The 25739-nt window shown below is 45.6% G+C and overlaps 1 protein-coding gene across 4 annotated transcripts in view; it reads right to left on the bottom strand.

Moving 5' to 3' along the window:
* The window catches only part of SLC4A11 (solute carrier family 4 member 11), a 131618-nt gene that overhangs the window by 33242 nt on the left and 72637 nt on the right, over positions 1-25739 (bottom strand). For 2 of the 4 annotated variants that reach the window (XM_088450891.1, XM_088450892.1), the window contains exons 6-11: positions 20620-20701; positions 14850-14973; positions 11178-11381; positions 10022-10090; positions 6264-6348; positions 1928-2053 (exon numbers count right to left, since the gene is read on the bottom strand). In XM_088450891.1, coding sequence (XP_088307017.1) covers positions 1928-2053; positions 6264-6348; positions 10022-10090; positions 11178-11381; positions 14850-14973; positions 20620-20701 — 690 coding nt within the window. The remainder of the gene's footprint in view (positions 1-1927; positions 2054-6263; positions 6349-10021; positions 10091-11177; positions 11382-14849; positions 14974-20619; positions 20702-25739) is intronic. The other 2 variants (XM_088450893.1, XM_088450894.1) reach the window with 1 other exon arrangement.

Here is a 25739-nt window from a genome sequence, read left to right as displayed (position 1 = left end):
GAGAGAAAGAGGGGGGGAGAGAGAGAGAAAGAGGGGGGGAGAGAGAGAGAAAGAGGGGGGGAGAGAGAGAAAGAGGGGGGGAGAGAGAGAGAAAGAGGGGGGGAGAGAGAGAGAAAGAGGGGAGGAGAGAGAGAGAGAGGGGGGGAGAGAGAGAGAGGGGGGGAGCGAGAAAGAGGGGGGGAGAGAGAAAGAGGGGGGGAGAGAGAAAGAGGGGGGAGAGAGAGAAAGAGGGGGGAGAGAGAGAAAGAGGGGGGGAGAGAGAGAAAGAGGGGGGGAGAGAGAAAGAGGGGGGGAGAGAAAGAGGGGGGAGAGAGAGAAAGAGGGGGGGAGAGAGAGAGAAAGAGGGGGGGAGAGAGAGAGAAAGAGGGATGGAGAGAGAAAGAGATGGAGAGAGAAAGAGATGGAGAGAGAAAGAGATGGAGAGAGAAAGAGATGGAGAGAGAAAGAGAGAGATGGAGAGAGAAAGAGAGAGATGGAGAGAGAAAGAGAGAGATGGAGAGAGAAAGAGAGAGATGGAGAGAGAGAGAGATGGAGAGAGAAAGAGAGATGGAGAGAGAAAGAGAGATGGAGAGAGAAAGATGGAGAGAGAAAGAGAGAGAAAGAGAGATGGAGAGAGAAAGAGAGAGAAAGAGAGATGGAGAGAGAAAGAGAGATGGAGAGAGAAAGAGAGATGGAGAGAGAAAGAGAGATGGAGAGAGAAAGAGAGATGGAGAGAGAAAGAGATGGGGGAGAGAAAGAGGGGGAGAGAAAGAGGGGGAGAGAAAGAGAGGGGGAGAGAAAGAGAGGGGGAGAGAAAGAGAGGGGGAGAGAAAGAGAGGGGGAGAGAAAGAGAGGGGGAGAGAAAGAGAGGGGGAGAGAAAGAGAGGGGGAGAGAAAGAGAGGGAGAAGAGATAATGAGGGGTAGGGGTGAGAGAAGCAAAGATGGAGAGAGGCAAAGAAAGAAGAGATGGGGAAAAGAAAGCGGAAAGAGAGCGAGTGAGAGTGAGGCAGGGAAGGGGAGAGAGGCAAATAGAAGAGATGTGAAAAAAATAGTGGAAAGAGAGGGAGAGAGAGAAAGGAAGAGGAGGGAAGAGGGGGAGAGAGAGGGGGGAGGGGCAGAGAGAGAGAGAGAGGCAGGGGGAGATGTAGAGAGATAGAAGAGATGTGGGGAAATGAAAGGAAAAAGAGAAAGGGAGAGGGAAAGAGGAAGAAAGAGAAAAGAGAGGGAGCGAGAAATGGATAGATGGAGGTTTATTATTTATTATTATCATCTTTGCACTAGGAGATGTGAAGGAAGGAGAATATATATATATATATATATATATATATATATATATAAATAACCAGTACCCGCTCCCTACTCCAAAGAAAAACATACTAAACAAAAACATATTTGTGCAGTACTCCCTCAAGCAGTAAGGAAATGTGGGTGGCTTGTTTCCTTAATGACGGAGGGCCCTGCGCTGCTTGGGAAGAAACAGCTGTGACACTTACTCAGAGACCGCGAGAATGGTGGCCGAGCAGACACTCGCTCATCTATGTGACCTCATAAGTCTCCTGCGGTTGTCTGGATTCGGAGAAACACTGTCTACGGCAAGGTCAAGTCTTATAACACAACTTGTGAAAATGGCGGACGGGGCAGCGTACAGCCAATACACCCTATAAGACACCTCACGGTCTATAGGAAAGTCGCATCTCCAACATCTAACCAAAGGTCATCTTGGCCTGGTCGAAAAAGGACCATACGCAAAAGGGGCCACTCAGAATCCAGGCAAGGAACTCGTTCACAATGTCCAAAAAAGAAAGGCATGAGATGTCTACTCGCCCACTCGTCTCGCCAGTGGGTAAGTAAGTGGCACTGCTGCCTGATGCCACCTCTGCTACCCACCTGTTCAATCTCTTCCAAGTTGATAGTTGCAAAACAAATGATCTTCAAAGAAAATCTTACCAATCACCCCTCCAGTGCTTTCATCGTTCAAAGAGCCAAAGGCGATAGAGGGCAGGAGACAAGCAAAGTACAAGAAAATCATAGTTGTAATGTACTTTCCGATGGCCTTGTTATGTCCGATAATGCCTGTGAGGAGAAGCAAAGTGTAGTTACTGTATCACCACCAGGACATCTGTTCTCACATAGGCTCACGCATAATGGATTACATTGGCCGGCCCAGGTCCAACCTATGACATCGGCAGAGGTAAAAGTGCACCACCACAAATCGGTGCAAATAAACCTGTTGTGTACATTGCACCAATATTTATGATCATGCACAATATGGATTACTAGGAACCACTGAGGCATAGAAAGACTGGACCAGTATTCAGGAGATGTATTGAGACGCCCGCCGTCAGCTATGCGAATCCAAACACCTGCGAGTGCACATACGAAGCATCAGTAGGTAGATCGTTCACTTGTCGCAGTCCTGGGTAAGTCTATGGTTCCACAGAATGGGCGTAGGAAGTGAGACGCCGGGGGCCATGCTTCCTGCGTACGGGAATCGAAGATGCAGGCAGCGACACTCCCTGAAAAAACAGCTGCGACATGCCTGTGTTTTTGCCGCCTCCCCCCAAACCCTGCCGGCCTGTCAAGCACAAAAAAAGCAGCGAGTAATTACGGTAAAGTATTTTGACGCATGCGCAGTTTACAGATAAACCCTCTCTGAATTAGGCTCTGTATGGGGGGGGGGGGCTGATGCAGAGTGAGAACTGCGCCCATTTGCGCAGTGTATGTTGCGTATATATGCTGAGCATACCCAGGAAAGCTACCGTGCACGTGTGCACAGATTTCTGGGATTCTGACACCCGAGGCTCGGTATAACACAGGCCAATTACAGCAAAAGCCTGTTCACGAAACTGAGAACTGATGCAGAGCGGCGCAGATACTGAATATACCGCAAGCACTAGCGATATGACCGGGTAGCTGCTAACGGCCCATTATTTGCTTCCTTTATTACTTGTATGTATATTATTTGCTCTTGTTTGCCTGATTGAGCTATCTTTTTGTTGTTAGTTTTTGTTCAATGTCTTTTCCAATCCTAAAGACAAATGCCCAAATCACAAGTTAATCACACTGTCTAGAACATGTCTGGAAGTGCATGGGACGTAGGATAGGACACATAATGCATGCTACTGCTGCATCTGGCGATATGGATGACTGCGCATTTGCACACAATTGTGGCTTTTAGTAAAAGCATTTTACTCCGGTGATTCGTATAAAATGCTACTCAAGCCCCCCCCCCCCTTGAGTGTAGGCACCAGGTGCTCTTTACCAATGCAGTTTGTCTAAGATATTCAGGAAGCTTCACATCAGGGGCGAGCGCCAAACTAGGTCGGATTTATAGATGAACTGTGACCGGTCACCTGAATGATTCCCAGCTTGTCTGTTTCACATAGAGGACATACATTTTTGGGTGTGCAAACCACGCTAAACCGCCTGTATGCGGGCCATTCATTAAAACATGTAGAAAAAGGTTAAGGCATGGCGGCTTCCTATTGGAGAAAGACTTGAAAGTAAAAATCACCCTTAAAAAAAATGAAATAAAAATGTGCAGCAAATATAGGCGACTTCTGGATCGCGAGCGGTATTGTAACACTATAATCCAACACCACCCTCTCTAAACTGGCGGCGATGGAGCTTTGTAGTGCTACAGGATGCAAAAACAAAAAAGGACCAAATAAACCGCAGCGTCAGTAAGTGACCTGGAACATGTATGACGATTGTTGGGAAACTAAACGGTGACAGCAGCAGCTTACGGCCTTATCTGCGCGGCCGCAGGGGTTACGGATTTAAGGGCCATCCGTCATTTCATGGCAGGCAGAACTTAATTGGCTTTGTGAAAGTGGCTCAGGTTATAGCAGAATATATCACTTAACCATTTATCCTAGGGATAAATGACACCATTAGGCATTAAATGGATACAGGTAGAGAGCAATACTCGTGGCGGCTTATTAGTGCCCTGCGCCGTCTGCAGAGAGAGAGCTTCTTGACCCACTTCTTAACGTACAAGATATTTTTCAAGAGAAGAGATGTCTCAGGCAATAACTGGGTCACATAATGATTACCAGTGAGATAGCAGCATTCCTTTCACTAACTGCTATTTATCCGCTGGTTTGGCTCAATGGCCTCCCGCTAAATAATTACCAGTAAGGGATGGCTTACACCCTTCACGCCGCGGGGGATCTGTGCGCTCTCTGGCTAAACGCCACTCCGTCTGGGCTTCTGAAAGGACGCGTAGAAACATGTGGAGCAGAGGCTAGTGTAACGAATGGTGCACCACGTTTAGAAATAAATTACATTTCTCAGATTAATTTTGGCTGCGGATAGCTGAAGACTATCTGCGTGAGCCGTATTATGGCCCTGATTCAGAGCCGGACGCTCTGACAGAGCGCTCGCTCTGAATCAGGGCCGTCCTTCTGAATTTTTATAGCGGCCTCCTGGCCGCTCGCATAGCTGTGGGTGACCACCCACAGCTATAGCGAGCGGCCATCGGGCTTGCGACGAGACCCTTGTGGTAGGGTCTCGTTGCCGCAAGCCCTGGAGTGCTTTTGGCTCTATCAGAGTCGAGAGCACTCCCACTGACATCAAAGGGGGCGTGCTGTCACTCATCAATGACAGCATGCCCCCTTTGTAGCGAGACCCATAGCGACGGCTTGGCCGTCGCTATCCGGGTCTCGCGCACGACGCCAACATCGACCCGCTTGCGAGCGCTCAGAGCTCGCGAACAGGTCTGAATCAGGCCCTATATACCATATATAGTGATGTCACTCTCCAGGGCATATACTTGCCATTCCCTGTTTTGCCGCTGTAAATGTATTCATAACACGGCCCGATTGCTTCTCTGCTTACCCTGCAGATTGTCTCATTTGTTACTATTATTTAGTATAATTTATGTGGCGCCAGAGAGCGGCTGCTGCGCCGTACACAGGGGGGAAAAGAGCGGCTGCTGCGCCGTACACAGGGGGAAAAACATACAAACGCAGCGAAAAATTACAATATGGCGCAGGTAAGAACATACATATATACATAATTGCAGCACTCAGATTTCATCATTATGTACAGGGTATAGAGGGCCCTGCTCGTGAGAGCTTACAATCTAGTGGTGCAATGGATGGACACAGGGGGCGAGTGGAGTAATTTATATATTACTGTAGGATGAGCAACAAACTCAATATAATGGAAGAGTATTCCACAGGGCAATAGCCCAGCTGCTAATCCCCAGAGATTATGGGGTAGAATTACTAACATGACAGTTAGGAGTTGATTGGTTGGTACTTTCTCTCTCTCCAAGGCTTAGTACATCCTTGATGTTTGGGGTACGGAGTTTGCTTTGCTATGGACATAACCACCAGAGATTAGTCCTCTCTCGGAATTTCGCTTCACGTCAGACCGGCGTTTATGGTGGGCTAGGGAAAGACTAAGGAGGCACATCGGTGCCCAGTGTAAGGCCACAACGCCAGCCAGCCAACAGCGGGGAGACTTCGACTTGGCCACGGCTTGGTCTGCAGGGAAGAGGTGGAACGCTGCAGGTTTTGGGTCCAAGGATCGGAGGACATCAATCTTTGATGTAGTGCTATAGGCAAAGCTACTTCCCTTGTAAGTTATCCAGTGTTTTATCAATGGGTTAGTTCAGTATATTGTTTTACTGTTTCATTTGTGAAGGGTAGTATATGCTCAAAACAAACGTTTTATTATTACATGGACCACTAATTGAGCTGTGATTCCTATAATGTTCCCTAATTTCTAATCCCTAGCAAGGCGTATTTTCAGGCTGAGTGGTCATACTGATGGAACATCTGTCTAGTAGGGACCAGCATTTCCTTTAGGTACGGCCAAAGGTCCCCTACGACCTTCTCTTGGTAAAGGCTGCTGTGGATCCATGATGATCGAGAAGGTCCACCTGAGATATTTCTAGGATAACTGGGAGGAATAAACCCTGTAACGAAAACTCATTTCTGACACTTTTACTGAAAGCTCGTGATGAACCCTGTCCAAAAACTAAGCTCCCGCTTCCCTACCACGAACCGATAAAAGTTTCCGCAACACTGCGGCCATTCGGCTTGCCGATCTCATGGTCCGAAACTCCTTCACCCCTTGCTATCGGGAGGCAGGTGACAGACGAGACCAGGTTCTGGCAATACAAAGGGGGTTATCCCAAGTGATCGTTACCCAGGAAAGAAAAAAACAAGTGCATTTTAATTTGTGGGGGTTCAGCTGGGGCGTCCTAGCACAGCCAAACAAATGAGTTACACTTTACATGAAGGATAGAGAGGAAATAAAAAAAGTTTCTTACCGTCCGTGAAATCCAGAGGGTAGACTGGCAGCCTACGCGCAATGTCATCGAAAATTCCCTTTCCCACATTGAAAAATTCTTGCAGCTGGAGAGAGGAAGGAAATCGTGAGAGACGAATTGCGATCGTGGCGCTCACCTCCACCATAGCTCACACAGGGACAGCCACAGGGGTCACAGAGAACTAATGAGGCCTTTTCAGCACCGTAACTAAAACCAATGCTCACAGGATGTCCTGGACAACGGCAGATGACAAACACAGCCTGTAGCCATTCGCAGTTAACACATTCAAAGCTCGTCTGCGTTCTCCAATCATCGTCTGTCAATCAACATTCTTCTTACCGTGAACATGCCGGGACCACTTCTACAAAACAACATGTCAATTGATCGGAAATCACCGCCCGCTGCGCACAATGGATTTCACACATTACATTTTTTTTCTTTTCCTATCTATTGTCTTCTTCTAACTGGGGCGGCAGTCACTAAGGGGCCTATTTACTAAGCAGTGTTAGGAGACAGAGTGAAAAGTGATAAGAAAGTGATAAGGTGCCAGCCAATCAGCTCCCAACTGTCATTTTTCAAACACAGCTGTGAGATGACAGTTGGGAGCTGATTGGCTGGCACCTTATCACTTTTCACTCTGTGGGCGGAATTGAATTGATTCCAGCCCCTATCGCGCCCGACGGAGCTATTCAATTCTTGCTCCTGTCGGGCACGATGAGCTGCCAGCGCTACATTTCAGCTCGCAGCCCCAGGGGGGTGAGAGCTGAATGAAATGTGCGAAAAGTGACATGTTTGGGCGCCCAAACATCACTTTTCGCGATCGCGCCCAGCACTTTGGTTGGGTTTAGCTGCTTTACGCGGCTAAACCCGACCACTTTGGGCGCGACCGGCACGAAAATCTGGAACAATTGCATAGCGGCCCGCGATCTCCTGTCACTTTAGACGGGAGATGAGGCAGCGAAAAAAATTGAATTCCGCCCTATCTCCTAACACTTTTAGTAACTAGGCCCCTAAATCTGTAGCGTACGGTGTGCGAGTGCCTTGGGACAAACAGATTTAGCGCTTGCAAAGCCTAATGGAGCACACTGACATTTTGGGCCTGATTAGGACTGGCATGCGATGCCGATGTTCACGGGGGTTAAGCGATAATTTTGCGCAGATACTTGGATCTGCAAAGCCACTGGCGAAAGGCTCAATAAATCTCCCGGCAACTGCGCCATTTGCATATTCTCGCTTAGCAGCTGCATACACAGGCGCAGCGACCCGGAGGCATTAGCGTGCAATTTTGAATCGGGCCCCGACAGTAAGGAGAGCGACCCTTTTCAGACCGATGTACGAAGCCGCGAATTCGGAGCTGGCAGACCGCCTTTCAGAATTAAGAGCGGCAAACGCCGGAACGCACAAAGGGAACCAGCAGCGTAGGTTCAAATGCACACGATTTAGCACAACTGCACTCTATAAAATAAGCCCTCGCACTTACAAGCCGTTCATTTTACGTGCTCTACGCTTAATGGATAAGACGCGATTTACCACCAGTAGCCCAAAATAATAAGAGCCTGGGCGCTTTCTGACAAACGGACCCATTTCTTTAATAACTGCCTCGTGCGGTCAGACGCAGCTCCGCTCGGTGCAATAAGAACTACATACTACGCCACACAGCAGCTATGAGTAATGTTGGCGTGTAGCACCCTAGTGAGTGCACAGTACAGGGCTTAGCAGGACAAGGTTCTCCAATCCCTGTGTGTATGAGCAACATGCAACAGACACAGGGCTTTATAGAGAGTTGTACGCGATGCTGACGTTTGTGCAAATGGAGAAATATCCTGCAGCTGCGCATGCGGAAAGGTACATTACCACAGTCGCGCGCTGCCAGCCTTTAAATCGCATTGTGAGTGACAGGCAGGGAGCGTTTGGGGGAGGCAACAGGGATTCTTGGCTAAAATCGCAGGAGTGTCCCGACCGTTTTGGGGGTGCGTCACACCCGGCGTCTGAGATCCCGTACGCAGTAAACATGGCGTCTCGGTTACGGCGCCCATTCCCGAGTGACCGTAGACTCACTCGAGGAGTCCATGTTTGCCGTATCTGCGTCAGATGCTGCGTAGGTGTACGCAGTTTCGGACAGCTGCGATGGCTCCGGTGGGCGTCTCAGTACATGAATGAAAAAAAATGGCAGCCGCGGCAGCTATAGCGTGCAATTCCGAATCAGGCCCATAATTCCTAACACGAGCACGCCTGTGTATTACAGAACGTGCTCATACAGGACACTTATTGTGTGATGGACGTTGCAGTGTAATGTTTCTTATGATCAGTATTCCAGTGGCGGAGGCACAATATTACAGTATTCCGTTGCAGAAATGGGTTCCGCATTACACCAAATTGCTATCCAAGGCACTGGACATAAAGATCACTTTATATGATGCCCGACGTGCAGATGAAACCCTGACAGCAAACACAGCAGCTGAGAGTATCGTGCACTGGGATGATCCGCCAGTCTACCATGGTAACACAAGGAGATCTTATGGCAAACATCCGGGAGGGGAACATTGCAGCACAAGGGAACAATGCGGCATAAGTATCCACTCATCTTTATGGTGCACCTTATACACTGCCCAGACAAAGCAGAGAGAGGTGCACGAGTCCATGTCATTGTGGTCTGAGTGGATGCAGGAACCACTGCACAGAGATCAATGGAAGACTTTGCTGCGCTGGGTTCCCCGAGATGCTTTTGGAACAGTACACGAGAGGAGACGAGCGGTTGAGCCCTTCGTGAACCTGCCCAAGCCCCATCAGTTGCGATAAGATTATGTTCACAGTAAGAGTTATCTACTAACATTGCTCAATGGTGCAAGACATCACTGGACCACCGGCAACCAATCAGCGATGAGCCTTTATCTAGCACAGATTAGACAGTGAAAGCAAACGTCCGATTGGTTCTACGGTGTTGCTGCACCTTTTCGCAAGGTAATAAATAACCTGGCGAGTCAAATACAGTAGCAGAGCTAAATATATAGTACAAACACAGATGGATCATTATGTGCATTCACATGCAAACAGTACGCTGCGGAATACCTCATACAAGCCAATGTTGGAGATGTGCAGGGTTTGGGTATGATATAGATAAAGACGTATTATATATATATATATATATATATGTTACTTTACATGAATAGCACTGCGTGTCTATCAGAAACTGCATGACGTCAATGGAGAACATGAATTATAATGAAGCTTTTGCAGAATGTGCTCCTAGCGCTGCTGGACTGAATATGGACAGATGTTATAATAGCGGCATAATAGCAGTATGTTATCCAATGTGTGATATCGCAGGCAGCTTGCATGGAACTTTGTAAAACTGCAAAAACAGAGTGAAATGAAGCACAAACAGGTCAGAACTATAAAACAGGTTTGTAGGGCTCATCCGCTTCTAGTGCCGGGGGCCGGCTGGTTTGTGCCGAGTGATGAGATTTTTTTTTTTGATTTTTTTTTAAATGTTCTTCGATCCACCACTGGAGACCTGTGTCCCACAGCGGTGCTTACCAGGAGACTGGCCGTCCCTTCCCAAGAAGCCTTGAACTACCTGGTCACCGACAGGTGTTCGTCTACCTTGGGAGCACAGAATGCTCGGATCCCACTGCTGTCTCTCTTGCTACAGTAGAAATATAGAGGGTCCCCATGATGAGACACCCCCAGGAAGAGCTGCCAGCCGGCCCCCGGTCGCTAGAGCAGATAGGCCGGAACGCGGCTCTCGGGACACAGACCAGCAGACAGAAGAAGGAGTTGTGGCAGACCTGCCTGGGAGGCCCAGCCCTCGGAAACAGTAGCAGATCCTCCAGAGGCAGAGGCAAGGGGCAGAAAGAAAACAGACGTAAACCAGCAATAATACAAAGTACAAAAATAACCCCAAAAAGTAAAAAAAAAATTTAAAAAAATTATATTATGGGCTCTGAAGATGATAAAGGACAGGTTGTCAGGGTTTCAGGGTAGACGGGCACGGCCTATGGGTCAGAACAGGCTATCAGTAGAGGTTGGCGTGACTTATGGACCAGGACAGGCTTTCAAGGGAGGGGTCTCTGACTCTCTGTTGCTGATGACAAAAGTGGGCGTGGCCTATTGACCAGGACAGGCCGAAGCCCATCTGGTGGATTGGGGCACAGCCAACGTTACTTAGGACGTGGTCTAGGGTGCCCCATATTTGGGGATAATTTTAGCAGGTGTGTGCCATAACGTGAATCCTGCAATCCTGTCCTGTCACTACACATTCCTCTCTCCTGTATCAGTGCAATGTCAGGATTACATATACAGGGAGGCAGAGCAGCTACCTACCAGTATAACGGGCTGAGCGGACAATCGGACTGCGGGGAACCTATACTGTAACCTGCCGCAGATACACTCTGTAAACAGATTCTGAAATCTTTGGGAATATTTAATGTGCGTTATCCTTATCTCCAATATCTATCGGGTCCCTGAAACACGCAAACTCAGATCCTTTACTCAATAAGACAGAACACTCCGAAAGCCTATGTATGGACAGGGGGCAGGGGCAACTTATATCAGAGCACAGAGAGAGAACGTATACCCAGATGTCAAACTCTGATCATAGAGATCAATGGAAGACCAATGTCAGTCCTCGGCATGGTGAAGGGGTTGGGAAATCTGCGTCTGAGCTTATAGTATAAAGGGTCCGGGAGAGGGAGGGGGATACCAATCACCCAGCCCAGAGAATGATGGCCGGAAACCCACACAGAACAACAAGGAGAGGAGTATGTATGTTATATGGGGGAAGGGGGGGGGGGGGGGGGTATATATCTGCACCATGGTGGCAAGGGGAAGCTCTTTATTATTTCAGAGCACAGAGGAGGTGAAGGAGCACGCACATTAGATGACAGATCATTAGCGGGGGTCTGCGGCACTTACCTTTAAAGGTTTGTGGCTGTGGACCTTGTGGCCGTCATTCACGGAGGAATGCCTGTTTACCACGGTCAGGAGATGCCTCTGGTGCACCAGCGCCTCCTTAAACTCCTCTTCCGTTTTGGTTTCTAAGAGCTTTTGCCGGAAGGCGATGTCCGAGAACATTGTGGAGAACGTCCTCCCGACTTCCGAGGCGGTTTTGGTGCTTTTCTGAGGAATGGGGAGAAAGGACGGTGGTGAGAGGGCATGTGTGCCCACAGTACAGCCCACACGGCGACCATTATACTGTCCACAGGGCATTTATACCCATCCACACATGTACTACACTGTCCACAGGGCATTTATACCCATCCACACACTACACTGTCCACAGGGCATTTATACCCATCCACACACTACACTGTCCACAGGGCATTTATACCCATCCACACACTACACTGTCCACAGGGCATTTATACCCATCCACACATGTACTACACTGTCCACAGGGCATTTATACCCATCCACACACACACTACACTGTCCACAGGGCATTTATACCCATACACACATGTACTACACTGTCCACAGGGCATTTATACCCATCCACACACACACTACACTGTCCACAGGGCATTTATACCCATCCACACACACACTACACTGTCCACAGGGCATTTATACCCATCCACACATGTACTACACTGTCCACAGGGCATTTATACCCATCCACACATGTACTACACTGTCCACAGGGCATTTATACCCATCCACACACACATGTACTACACTGTCCACAGGGCATTTATACCCATCCACACACGTACTACACTGTCCACAGGGCATTTATACCCATCCACACACACACTACACTGTCCACAGGGCATTTATACCCATCCACACACACACTACACTGTCCACAGGGCATTTATACCCATCCACACACTACACTGTCCACAGGGCATTTATACCCATCCACACATGTACTACACTGTCCACAGGGCATTTATACCCATCCACACACACACTACACTGTCCACAGGGCATTTATACCCATCCACACATGTACTACACTGTCCACAGGGCATTTATACCCATCCACACATGTACTACACTGTCCACAGGGCATTTATACCCATCCACACACACATGTACTACACTGTCCACAGGGCATTTATACCCATCCACACACGTACTACACTGTCCACAGGGCATTTATACCCATCCACACACACACTACACTGTCCACAGGGCATTTATACCCATCCACACACACACTACACTGTCCACAGGGCATTTATACCCATCCACACACGTACTACACTGTCCACAGGGCATTTATACCCATCCACACACACACTACACTGTCCACAGGGCATTTATACCCATCCACACATGTACTACACTGTCCACAGGGCATTTATACCCATCCACACACACACTACACTGTCCACAGGGCATTTATACCCATCCACACATGTACTACACTGTCCACAGGGCATTTATACCCATCCACACATGTACTACACTGTCCACAGGGCATTTATACCCATCTACACATGTACTACACTGTCCACAGGGCATTTATACCCATCTACACATGTACTACACTGTCCACAGGGCATTTATACCCATCTACACATGTACTACACTGTTCACATGGCATTTATACCCATCTACACATGTACTACACTGTTCACATGGCATTTATACCCATCTACACACACACACACACACACACACACACACACACACGTACTACACTGTAAATAGGGCATTTATACCCATATATAAACTAGGGATGTGCAGGCTCGGATAGGTTCGAGTTTGCACGCCGGGTTCGGATTTTTCCCTCCAAAAAAACGGAACTCAGAAAGAGGCAGGAATGATGATGTTCGTCCATGCAAGATGACGTTTTGCCTCTTTCTGAGTTCCGTTTTTTTGGAGGGAAAAATCCGAACCCGGCGTGCAAACTCGAACCTATCCGAGACTGCACATCCCTAATATAAACACACATGTACTACACTGTACACATATCCTGCAGTGCTTAGAGTATTTCAGTCATTCAGTGCCACCATGCACACTCTCTCACACTATCATATCACACACTCAAACCATACACAAACCGCACACACACTCACACCATACACAAACTGCACAATGCTAGGGGGCGCTCAGTAATGACTTATATCACATCAGGCAGCAGGATGTCCTTCCTTATATTACATGGTTGGGGCAAAAGGTACATAATGACTGAATAGTAAAATGCCCCATTTACCAGCATCTGGCTATTGAAAATGTCTTTTTCATTCACAAATGGCACTAATTATTCTGTATCCTTAAGCAGTCATTTCATTAATGTATATATTTGGAACTGGACACATAAAAAGGAGGAAATTGAGTCACACAGTAATTTAAGCCAGTGTTCTGAGACTTGTAGTTCCACAACGTTCATTTTTTTGGGGGGATTCTATTTGCTAAAAACATCTTGCCTTCCACAATATTATTTAACGGAGAGACTTAATGGGTGGTATTAATTGGGTGCTATAAATGAAAACGTTTACATTGATCAATCGCCCGCGTGGCAACAAGTTAAAGTGAAGGGGGATGTTTCTGTATAACCCCGAAATTCAACCCAGGTAAGTGGCCAAACTGCATTTTTATAAAGGTGCAATCCCTTTACTTCGCTGCCTATCATTAACTTAAATCACTCTAGTTAGCTTTAAAAAGACTCATGACTCGTTAACGTCTCCCTCCAGCCGCTAGCAATGATTTGCAGTTTACTAAGTGTCATGTGATGACCGTAGTACCCCAATCACATGACAAGTAGTAAATATAAAGGCTTTGGAATGTTCATAGCATAACCCCACCCCCACACACTTCCTGAGCCGTCACATGACCAGAGAAGAGCTGGATGACTGACTGACATCAATTTCCCCCAGAGAGAAACTTTGCAAAGGGAAGACTGTGTTATGTTAGAACCTCCTAGAAAATGGGCTACACTATATATAAAGAGAAAAAACTAAATAAAAAAGTATAACAGCTATGTGGGATTGCACCTTCCTCTAACCGGTTTCATATTAAATGATTTGACTGAGAAGGGGCAGATACTGAATCTTTGGTTTATGATAAAACCATACCCAAAGTTTAGGTCAAGCTCTAGGTCAGGCTTAGTCAACCTCTGGCTTTTCAGCAGTTGTGAAGTTAGAATACCGAATGTACAGCCAACTCCGGCTATGCTGGGACTTGTAGTTCCACAATAGCTGGAAAGCCAAAGGTCGCCTACCTCTGCTCTAAATTGTGAGCTCTGATCATCATGGACTTGAACGGTTATATTTTAGGGGCGCAGTAACAACGCTCCTCTGAGCCTAGGTGAATAGGAAGCAGTAGGACATTTTAGGCTGCTGTATATGGGCAACTAGAAAAATTTGATTAAATAAATAAACTAGGCACTTCAAAGTAAATGTACAGAAGAGGACCATGATGCAGGGAAATAGACCGTCTATTAATGTTCTATTATTATAGTTGGATTACGGGCAAGGCAGGTGTGCCATAAGACAGATCTCACAGATGGAGTATTGGGGGCACCACTGATCCTGACACCTCTACACGTTCTGACAACTTATCGTCCTCACAAGGTAAAGTGTTTGTGCACCTTGCACTGCTGTGTGTATCCAGGACCACGGGTCGTGTACTCACCATTTTTGGCGGAGCTAGAACCAGGATGACGAACCTCACTTCACAGGAGTTTTCGCCCCAATTCTGCGGCCTCTCCAACCGGCTGATACAAACATGTCGTCGCTGAAGGGACTTTATAGTGCAACTGCGGAGGATACAGAGACCACGTCACTGCTGGTTCCCAACATTGCACAGAAAACATGGCACACGATGGCATGGGACACAATAACGGGTCCCTGGCACACTGCATTTAGCAGCGGATTTATACTAACTTTCCCGATCAGCTGCAGACAGACCACACTGCTAACAAAGTATATACTCATGTTACTGTACTGCTTCAGAATGACAGAATAGAACATCTGAAATCACATGTACCCTTTAAAGCCAGCAAAGGTGCATTTCACCCAACAATTATACTTACACCACTTAGGCCATGTGGTCGTTTACTTTTGGAGATGGACTACATGTTGGTCTATAGCCCAGGCTTGGCCAACCTGTAGCTCTCCAGCTGTTGTGAAACTACAAGTCCCAGGATACCCTCCCTCCGATCAGCTGATAAAGCATGCTGGGAATTGTAGTCTCACAACAGCTGGAGAGCCACAGGTTGGACAGGCCTGGACTCTAGCCTTTTCCCCACTAAGGCTGGACACATGTACATTAACTCAGCTAAAACACTCTGTGCTGCGCTTAACAATTTAAAGATGTGATTTGTGACAGGGCGTTCCAGCTTGTCCCGTTTAGTTTCCTGCTTACAGAATCCACTGTTGCAGCGGTTTACAGTATTAACACAGACACAGATGAAGTGGACCATCACGTCTTATCGATGATAAGCCGTTAACCCCGTAAGTGCTGCGGCAATAGCAGTGTCACAGAGGCACTATTACAGCGATTACCTGTTTTGCAATAGGTGCAAAGACCCCAGCAAAACACACCTGATAATGACAGGGCCCATTAGTCGCTATAGGTTACAGCAACTTGTATCCTGTGCATCATTTATAAATGTCCCTACCTAGAGTTTGCAGCTATTTACACAGAGGAATTACAATACTTCTAACACAAGACAGAAGAGGTAGAACTGCTAGGACCTATGATAATAGTATCACTTGGTATTTACCGCACTGCTCCTGGTGTCATTATTATTGATCTGTCGAAGCCATCCTCATCCTGACGCCAGCCTGTAGAGTGCATGCGAGCGTGCGCAGCAGCAGACGGGCATAAGGGAGACTGAATGAACGCATTGTTCTGTGCAGACCTAAACAATTAGCTTGTAAGCAGATCCATATGGGGGATTTTACTTGTAAACTGATTTTTTTTTTTTTTTTTTTTTGATGGACCCTCCGATAGTTAAATTGCCAGGTTTATGCAATTGAACGCTTTGGCAAACAGACGGAAAGCCTGGGGACTTAGTGCGCTTCCATGTAACATATTTATTCCGCTGTTATCTGAAATCTATTTGGAACTCCCTGAGCTCCAACATATTATTCCACTTTATTTTTTTTTTTAAATGTAATTTGCTAAACGTCCTATTTTCTTCCAGGCTGATAGAGAAAGATACTGACCTCCAGATGAAAGGATTCATGGGCATGAGCTGGTGATGCATCCACTTAAATTTCCTTTAAAAGGGGGAGGTGTGATGCCTGTGCTGTGACTGGTCTTTGGTTGTGTGACTACAAGTCTCAGCATGCCCATCAATCTTGGACTTTGGAGATCCTCAACTTTTGTATAGCCCAGAGTATGCCTGGAGCTCCCTTATATTATGAATCCTAATACTAGAGGGCAATAAGGTTTCGTAGAAATACTGCCAAATTAAGCAGCACTGCACAGGAGCTTCCAAGAGCGAGGGAGTTACTTCCCCAAAAACGTTCCGCAAAACACGACCCCTAACCAAGCAGGAGTAGCCGGCGTGTAGCTCGCCCCTGACACGCAGCAGGATGGATCATTATCACAAGGTGCAAAGCCCTTCGTCAGGTGCTTAGAAGTGAATACGATGATGTTCCCCGCACCAGCCCTTTGTAGCAGCTACAAAAACTTGGCCTACGATGAAAACCTTTCCCCCCGTTGAATAACGACAAGTTCCAAACATAGCTCCACTTCAAAGATGCGCTCACGGATTGGATGAGAGAACTTAAAAATATCTGACGTACCAGAGAGGGAGAATACACAAACTGTGAGCGGGCTTCCCCGCAGGTGTTATGGGGACAGTAGCGGTGGGGTACGGAGAGGACAATCAGAAGACTTCTATCCATAACAGAAGAGAGGATGCAGAAGGCAAGGTCATGGGCTGCTACCAAGCATGCAATTACACTTTTTCCTTATGTACTTTTTAGCTTTAGAGTTCCTTTAAGATATCAATTTCTGAGACATGAATATCACCCATTAGATAAGAGCTTGTCGCTGCATTTTGTTTTCCATCGTCTTATCTTGCATTAGGACATCGTTTCCCCAGATACAAAGCCGGTTTCCATGATCATAACCAAGCATTTATTTGCAGTAGAGGTTTCCAAGGTCTCGGGTTTTCATTGTGTACGAATTCCTGGGAGAAAGACGATACTTCATACATGAAGCGGCACGCAGGGCATTGTCCAGGAGTAACACCTCACTGCCGGACCCCCCCCCAGCGCCGTTACACAGGGCCAAGCTATTTGGAAATCCACCAAACTGGAATTTGTTTATCAACTTATCACAGAGAATAACAATTGCTGACGTGTTCAACCTTTTATCTCGGATTAAATCCTACACATTACTCATAGACCATGGCAGATGATGCCAAAAGGACATTGTAATGGAGATTTATTTATTATTTGTGTGGCGAGACTCGGATATTGCTGTCGGTAACCTCCTGATACACATGGTGAAGTCCAATGGTCGGCAGTAATACATGATCCTAAATATACAACGTCTGTCAAGACAAGCAGGAGGAAAGCTACAACCTGGTTCCAGTACTTCTTAAGGCATGGCGTTGGATTACCAAAGATGGAGTGCCTTGCCCACTGGGCAAGACTGTTTCATGGTGTACGACACTCCACTTGAGATGAAGAACACGACTAGTGGCCTTGCTTTCCCTAAAGACCACCAGCCGTGCAGAGTAGGGTGCTGCAAGCCAACGATTAAAGCCTGATGGCTGGCGTCTGTAGGCCTTAAAGAGGATGCAGCCGTGGCTCAAGTCGCCTGTCGCCAGCCACCACAGGATAGAGACGGTCCTCACCTGATAAACCTGGTGGCAAAGTGACAGTTGAACCAGGACACCCCTATGCAACCAAGCTCAGAGTAGTCTGAGATTCGGGGAATTCTCCCATCTACTTGTAAGGGGCTACCGCATACAAAACTGATGTGCTCTAGTCAGTCCAGACCGTTCTCTCTCACTATGGTTCAAAAGGACCTTGATGTACCGAAAACTCTTAGCAGGTCTGTGTTTTATACAAGGCCTCAACGCACACGACACAGAGATGGGGTCAGACCTGAGCATTTAAAGTCTACAATCTACCCCTTTAGAGAGACTCCAACAAATCTTAGTGAATTGGAGGTGGATTCATCCCTGAAGGTGAGAACACCTCAGTCCTTGCTGCAGCAATTCAAAATGAGAATAGTTTAAATGCATGGACAGCAGAAAATTCCTCCTGCTTCATACTAACCCGGGACAGATTCTTTAGGGAATAATAAGTACAATAGGTACTTATCAGGTATAAAATCCAATATTAGGCCTGAGGAAAAGCCCCTGGGTCCTCCATTCTCTCAAACCCTGAGCACTAGACCGAATGATGGAGGAGCCAATTTGACAGCCCGTTACTCAGGGATACCCCTTTTAAAGGAACTCTATAAAAGAATACCTGCAGTAGATCCGTTCTGGGGTCTGGCTGTCCCCTGGGCTCCAGAAGGTGGGCAGCCAGATCTCCAGGCAGCAGTCTCCCTACTACTGCTACTGAAGCCCTCCATGATCCAAGGTAGCACTTTGCTGCCTGGGGCTGTCTTGAGTCACTGCGCCTGCAGTGTTCATTCAAACTCACGAAGCGTGATGGATAGACCATGCAGCAACTGCTGGCTGGTGTTGCTACAGTACGTCCACTCCTTCATTAAAGGGGCTGCGTCTGCGAACCCTCCCCCCCCCCCCCCCCACTGGAGCCCCCTAACATGCTTCCGACGCAATAACTTTTGAAACAACCAAAAGATTAAATACATATAATAGTAAACAAATGGCAGCGATATTTGCAGTACTGATGGGGCATTTTGGCCATGAGAATCGGTCTCCCCGGCCACACCGGTATGGCACTGAGAGATTAGTGAGAAGGAAGTGTAGTGCCAATATTCAGGGAGATGGTAACTAAACGTGTAATATAGCGTGGAAGGTATTCGAGGAACTCTGTAAGAGGGCACTTTATTGTGCCATGTTCACGAAAAGAATATCAGTGGCAAACAATATGGTTTTATAAAAGACTGATCTTGTCTAACAAATCTACATGCAATATAGGAGAAAGTGACAGAGGGCCATCTGTATATGCAGTAGTTATACAATGATTATGAAGTTGCGCGTTGATTCAGGACGTTGTCCGGTTGCCAGTATGGAACCAGCAAGGATTCCCCCCCCCCCCCCCCTACACACTGTACTGTGCTTTATTGGGTTTATTTCTGCTTTCACTCAAATCAACGGGAATATTTTAATTTTTTTTCGGGGAAAATATTAATAAAAAAATAATAATAATTTTATAGGTCACGGGAGTTTTTTTTTTTTACCAAATTCATGACTTCATCTTTATGGCGTCTGCATTTATTTTTTTAGCCATACATTGACCTAACCAGCACAAAGCATTTAATTTTCATAAAACGAAGCTATGAAGAGGGATACATAGAGCAGTTTTGTGTCATATCCATGGGAACTGGGAATAAAGCGCCCTAAACAACTGCACAAAGATGTGTATAAAAAGCGCAGAAAGAATAAACAGTATTTATTCATAGGGGCAGGTTCTAAGCTCTTATCTAAAGGTCATGCGCAAAAAAAAAAAAAGGGTCTGCCAACGGGGCAGATTACAGTCTCACCCAAAATCAGTGATTTAGGAGTGGTACAGAGAAGGATACACTGTGCAAAACTGTAAAAGTAATAGATTCTCAGAATGATGAAAACTAGTGTAATAACCAAGGGCCAGTGAGACTAAATAGTACCGTACACCTCCCTAAGGTAACTGTAATAACCTGAGCATTCCACCAAGTCACACTGGGCTCGATTCAATTGAACGTGAATTAAATAGCGTCAGGAGGGATCTCCCGGAGCTATCCAATTCAGCGCACTGTTAATGATTTCTTCTCACACCCCACCAGGGGTGCGAGCAGAAATCCGACAAAAGTACAGGCGCAATGCTGTTTTCTGCCCTTAGTGCCGTGGAAACAGCATCGCGCCGGGAAGATTAGTCGGAGAATGCCCGTTCTCGCAACTAAACACCCTGTTTAAGGCGTGAGGGGCGGGAGAACGGGCATTCTCCGACCTAACGGCGCGCTGAATTGAATAGCTCCGGGAGCTCCTTCCCGGCTCTCTTTAATTCGCATTCAATTGAAATCGAGCCCACTGAGCACTTTGAGGGGTCGACCCCTCTGCTTTAGATTGCTACGCGCCTGTTCACCAGTGACATACTATACATGCATACAATAGATATTATATCATAGTAACGTGCCCCTAGCACAAATAGGAAGTCAGTGGGAAGCATCTGTGACCATAAATACGTTTATTAGGATCCACAGTCCACTTTAGTATTTGCATTTATATACAGTAGATTATCATTAAGGATTCCAGAAGCATACTCACATTATACAGAGCCAGGATTGCTGGTACTGAACCCCCATTGCGGTGGCCGTAACCCCCTGAATTGTATCAGAAAGGAGGTGAACTGGAAAACAACAAAAATACACAGTTTTAGGATGATGTAACAAAACAATCCGTCTAACATTTCTTTATGTGACGGAAGCCGCTCTTCACGTGTTGTCACAGCCAGAGCCCTGGCGATTGGCTGACACGTGTGCGGTATATATAAAAGCGGCTGATCTACAGAGTTGTCTGTGAATATCGCCGAATGCACTTCCACGGCCTAATGATGCAGACTCTGACCATACAGACCGCCGCAGGCCTCTGCCAAGGTATAACAGACCGCACTGACGCACTACGGAATGATGTAGGATTGGCAGGTGGGACTCGTGCCACTATATACGCAAATTTGTTACTGCCCAGCTACAAGCGGCAAAACCCCCGCGCGGAGGAATCTGTGAAATACGGGCACATGCTATAAAGACAGTTTATTATCAGTTATTAAAATAACGCGTAAATATCCCATAGCGCTTTACAGCGAATATTTGGCATTCACATCAGTCCCTGCCCCAGTGGAGCTTACACTCTATATTTCCACATGTTCACGCATACACATATACACTAAAGAAAAAATATGGTGCACTTTCTGTTTAAATAATGTCTGATACCGACACCAAAGGGATTCCTGCAGAATGCCCTCCCAAAAGAACATATATAGAAAGTAGGTGTCTGCGCTGAGGTACTGTGTCACCAGAAGGTGTCTCTCATTGAGACCTTCTGGTGACACAGTACGCAGTGTGTGTATCCAGAAAGCCTCCCCCATACACAGTCTGCGATATCTATCACCCCCTCTGGGTGTAGGCGCGATATATTCAATACGTAAAATAGTTAATGACCCCGGATCTTTCTCATGAAATCTACTGAAATGCCTTGGAACGCTATGCTGTTCAAAGCCATTAATAATGTTCCTCCTGTGTTCACAGAATCTAATCTTAAGTGATCTTGTGGTGCGGCCGATATACTGTAATTTACATGAACATTCTAAGAGATAGATAATAGAAGTACTATTACAGTTTATGAAGGACTTAATTGGAAAACTCCTATCAGAGTCCTTAGCCTTAAACATAAGTGTCCTATGTCTAATAGAGTTACACGTAATACAGCGAATATGGCCACACTTGTAGCGCCCCAAAATTCTTGTCAATTTGTCAAGTGCATTATAACCATCAGGTCGTACAACACTAAGAGATTTATTCTGGTCTTTAATTTGCGTTCTGCTCCTAAAAAAACTAGGGGCTAATATATCCTTTAAGTTATTCGCTTTTTTAAAAATCACCATCGGACCTAAGCCTACTTCTGATCTGAGAAGGGGATCTGTTTGCAGAATCTTTGACTTCTTTTTAACAATATTTTTAATCTTATGTGCACAACAATTATATTTAGAAATAAATATGTTTGATTTGTCCAAACTCTCTCTAGTCTTTTTGGTCCCTTTTGCTAATGGGTCCAGTAAATCAGTTCTATTTAATTTTGACAATGAATCAATATTATTTTGCAATATTTGTTCGGGATAGTTTTTACCTTTAAAAGCTTCAACCAAAACAGCCGCCTGTTCCTCATAGGATTTATTGTTTGAGCAATTGCGACGGATACGTCGCAACTGTCCAAAGGGAATATTCCCCAACCACTTCTTGTGATGATTACTATGGTAATCTATATAGTTGTAAGAATCAACTTCCTTCCGATGTGTACACGTATGTATACAACTATCTACCACATCCAGCTTAATATCCAGAAAGGTAATGGATTTGGAATGACAAGTGCTCGTGAAAGAGAGATTAAATCATTGTGATTCAAATAACTAATAAACTCAGATACAGAACCCTCATCCAAAACCCAAATAAAAAATAAATCATCTATATATCGTCGATAGAGGACAAGGTTCGCACCGAATCTACCACCCCATATCATGGATTCTTCAAAGTGACCCATGTAAAGGTTCTCAAAACTCGGTGCGAACCGGGTCCCCATCGCGGTGCCGGTGCGCTGTAAATAAAAATGGTGATTGAACAAAAAATAATTGTGCTTAAGTATGAATGAAATGGAAGAGAAAATAAACTTACGCTGTCTCCCTGAAATTCCCTCATCTCCCATGAGATAGAAACCTATAGCTTCTATACCACCCTCATGTGGGATATTGGTATAGAGTGAACTAACATCACATGTCAAAAATAGATAACTGGACTTCCACTCAATATCTATCAAACAATTCAAAAATTCTGTGGTGTCCTTGAGATGTGATTTGAGGGAAGCAGCGTGAGGTTACATGGGTCACTTTGAAGAATCCATGATATGGGGTGGCAGATTCGGTGCAAACCTGGTCCTCTATCGACGATATATAGATTTATTTTTTATTTGGGATGGGGATGAGGGTTCTATATCTGAGTTTATTAGTTATTTGAATCACAATGATTTTAAACTCACTTTCACAAGCACTTGTCATTCCAAATCCATTACCTTTCTGGATATTAAGCTGGATGTGGTAGATAGTTGTATACATACGTGTACACATCGGAAGGAAGTTGATTCTTACAACTATATAGATTACCATAGTAATCATCACAAGAAGTGGTTGGGGAATATTCCCTTTGGACAGTTGCGACGTATCCGTTGCAATTGCTCAAACAATAAATCCTATGAGGAACAGGCGGCTATTTTGGTTGAAGCTTTTAAAGGTAAAAACTATCCCGAACAAATATTGCAAAATAATATTGATTCAGTGTCAAAATTAAATAGAACTGATTTACTGGACCCATTAGCAAAAGGGACCAAAAAGACTAGAGAGAGTTTGGACAAATCAAACATTTATTTCTAAATATAATTGTTGTGCACATAAGATTAAAAATATTGTTAAAAAGAAGTCAAAGATTCTGCAAACAGATCCCCTTCTCAGATCAGAAGTAGGCTTAGGTCCGATGGTGATTTTTAAAAAAGCGAATAACTTAAAGGATATATTAGCCCCTAGTTTTTTTAGGAGCAGAACGCAAATTAAAGACCAGAATAAATCTCTTAGTGTTGTACGACCTGATGGTTATAATGCACTTGACAAATTGACAAGAATTTTGGGGCGCTACAAGTGTGGCCATATTCGCTGTATTACGTGTAACTCTATTAGACATAGGACACTTATGTTTAAGGCTAAGGACTCTGATAGGAGTTTTCCAATTAAGTCCTTCATAAACTGTAATAGTACTTCTATTATCTATCTCTTAGAATGTTCATGTAAATTACAGTATATCGGCCGCACCACAAGATCACTTAAGATTAGATTCTGTGAACACAGGAGGAACATTATTAATGGCTTTGAACAGCATAGCGTTCCAAGGCATTTCAGTAGATTTCATGAGAAAGATCCGGGGTCATTAACTATTTTACGTATTGAATATAACGCGCCTACACCCAGAGGGGGTGATAGATATCGCAGACTGTGTATGGGGGAGGCTTTCTGGATACACACACTGCGTACTGTGTCACCAGAAGGTCTCAATGAGACTATAGATATGGATTTTTGATTAGTGTTCAATGCATTAATTTGAATCATTGAGTTCTAGTAGATATAGTGGGGATCTTTGATCATACATGGAACTATTCCAGTTTTGTATGGGTTTCAAAATATATATATATATAATTTTCTATTTTGGTATGCTATTAGTCATGGGGATTTATACAATATGTGTAGATTGTGGGATTAGGTATTCATATGCCGGTAGTTATATACGTATGTATATGGGGGTATTCACAATATTAATCATGCTTTTAGTTACATTTATTTGCATCTGGAGATTGTTAGAAGTTGGGGTGTTTTTGGTAGTTAAATGTGAGTCTCTTCTCTGTATGTGCAGGTTTTTATACCTGCATATTTCTATTTTTATAATATGGTTATATAATTTATGCAAAGCATTGAATATAATAACTATTAACTAATGGAATTAATCCGGTGAATAAGATATTCATCTCCTTTTGTATCTGCATGTTAGGTGTTAACTGCATACATTTTAGGTGTTTTATTTGAGAACCACACTGATGGATTGAATTTGGATGAATTGATCAATTAGATACAGGTTTAAAAGACCTCTCCATGAGGGAGGTTCTCTTACTCGCCTTTTGAAAAACCCCTGCTATAGGGGAGAAACGCGTCAAGGATCAAGGAAGCTGTGAACTGCATTTCATCTACCCAGTGCGGCTTTCATCCATAAACAAGTCACCAGCAGCTCCGTCCACCAGTGTATGTGGTTGCCTGTCACACACTCATTGTTTGCCACACACGTGGAGCCCACGATCATTCCAAGCTGTATACCTGGAGCTCACACGCAGCGCTGAGCTGCCGGCATCTGGATATTTCCACCGCTATTATAGTCATCAGTCGGGAGCCGCTGGAACGGCGCGACTATACACACCTTACCTTCAGCTGGTCTGGGTCACTCACAGTGGGGTAAGCTTTGGGGAGCCGGACTCCCCTATACGAGCATCAGGACTGGTGACTACACTGTAACTTTGTTCAGGAGCGGCTTGGCTCAATTATCAGCGTTTCATCATCTGATACATCTGCTGCGATATGACTTACCTCTTGGGTCACTGCTTGTGATCACACAATACATGACTGCATCTGTGCCTATTCAATGGACTTTGGGCCTGATTCAGAGCCGGACGCAATTAGCGCTCGCTCGTCCAGAAAATAGGGGTGGCTATTCAAATGAACCGTTCGCTGTTTGCGGTCTGTTCACGCCTCGAGGTCTGAACGAGCGAACAAAAGTTGCGGTCGTTTTTTGTGAAACTACGCCCCCTGGCCGCTCGCATCCTACGTCATGTCCGCTATTTATTAGATTAATCGAGTACATCGACCAGGGTCTGAGCTGCTCGCTATTCTTGTGGTTGGTTTTTGCTACCATAATCTTGCGAGCAGTTCTGGCTAAAAAATAACCCAGTGACGTGCTCAATGACGCTGCTGTATTAATTATGCACACCCATAAAACGTCCGTTTTGACCTTTAAGCACGCCAGCGATCGGATCTCCACTCCCCGTTTTCAAACACCTTCCCCTGTTACCACCCACATACGCCTCAT

The sequence above is a fragment of the Taudactylus pleione genome, unplaced genomic scaffold, assembly GCF_031769625.1.
Source record: "Taudactylus pleione unplaced genomic scaffold, aTauple2 ptg000533l, whole genome shotgun sequence".
Classification (NCBI taxonomy): Eukaryota; Metazoa; Chordata; class Amphibia; order Anura; family Myobatrachidae; genus Taudactylus; species Taudactylus pleione.
This window is presented reverse-complemented; position numbering and strand designations above follow the sequence as displayed.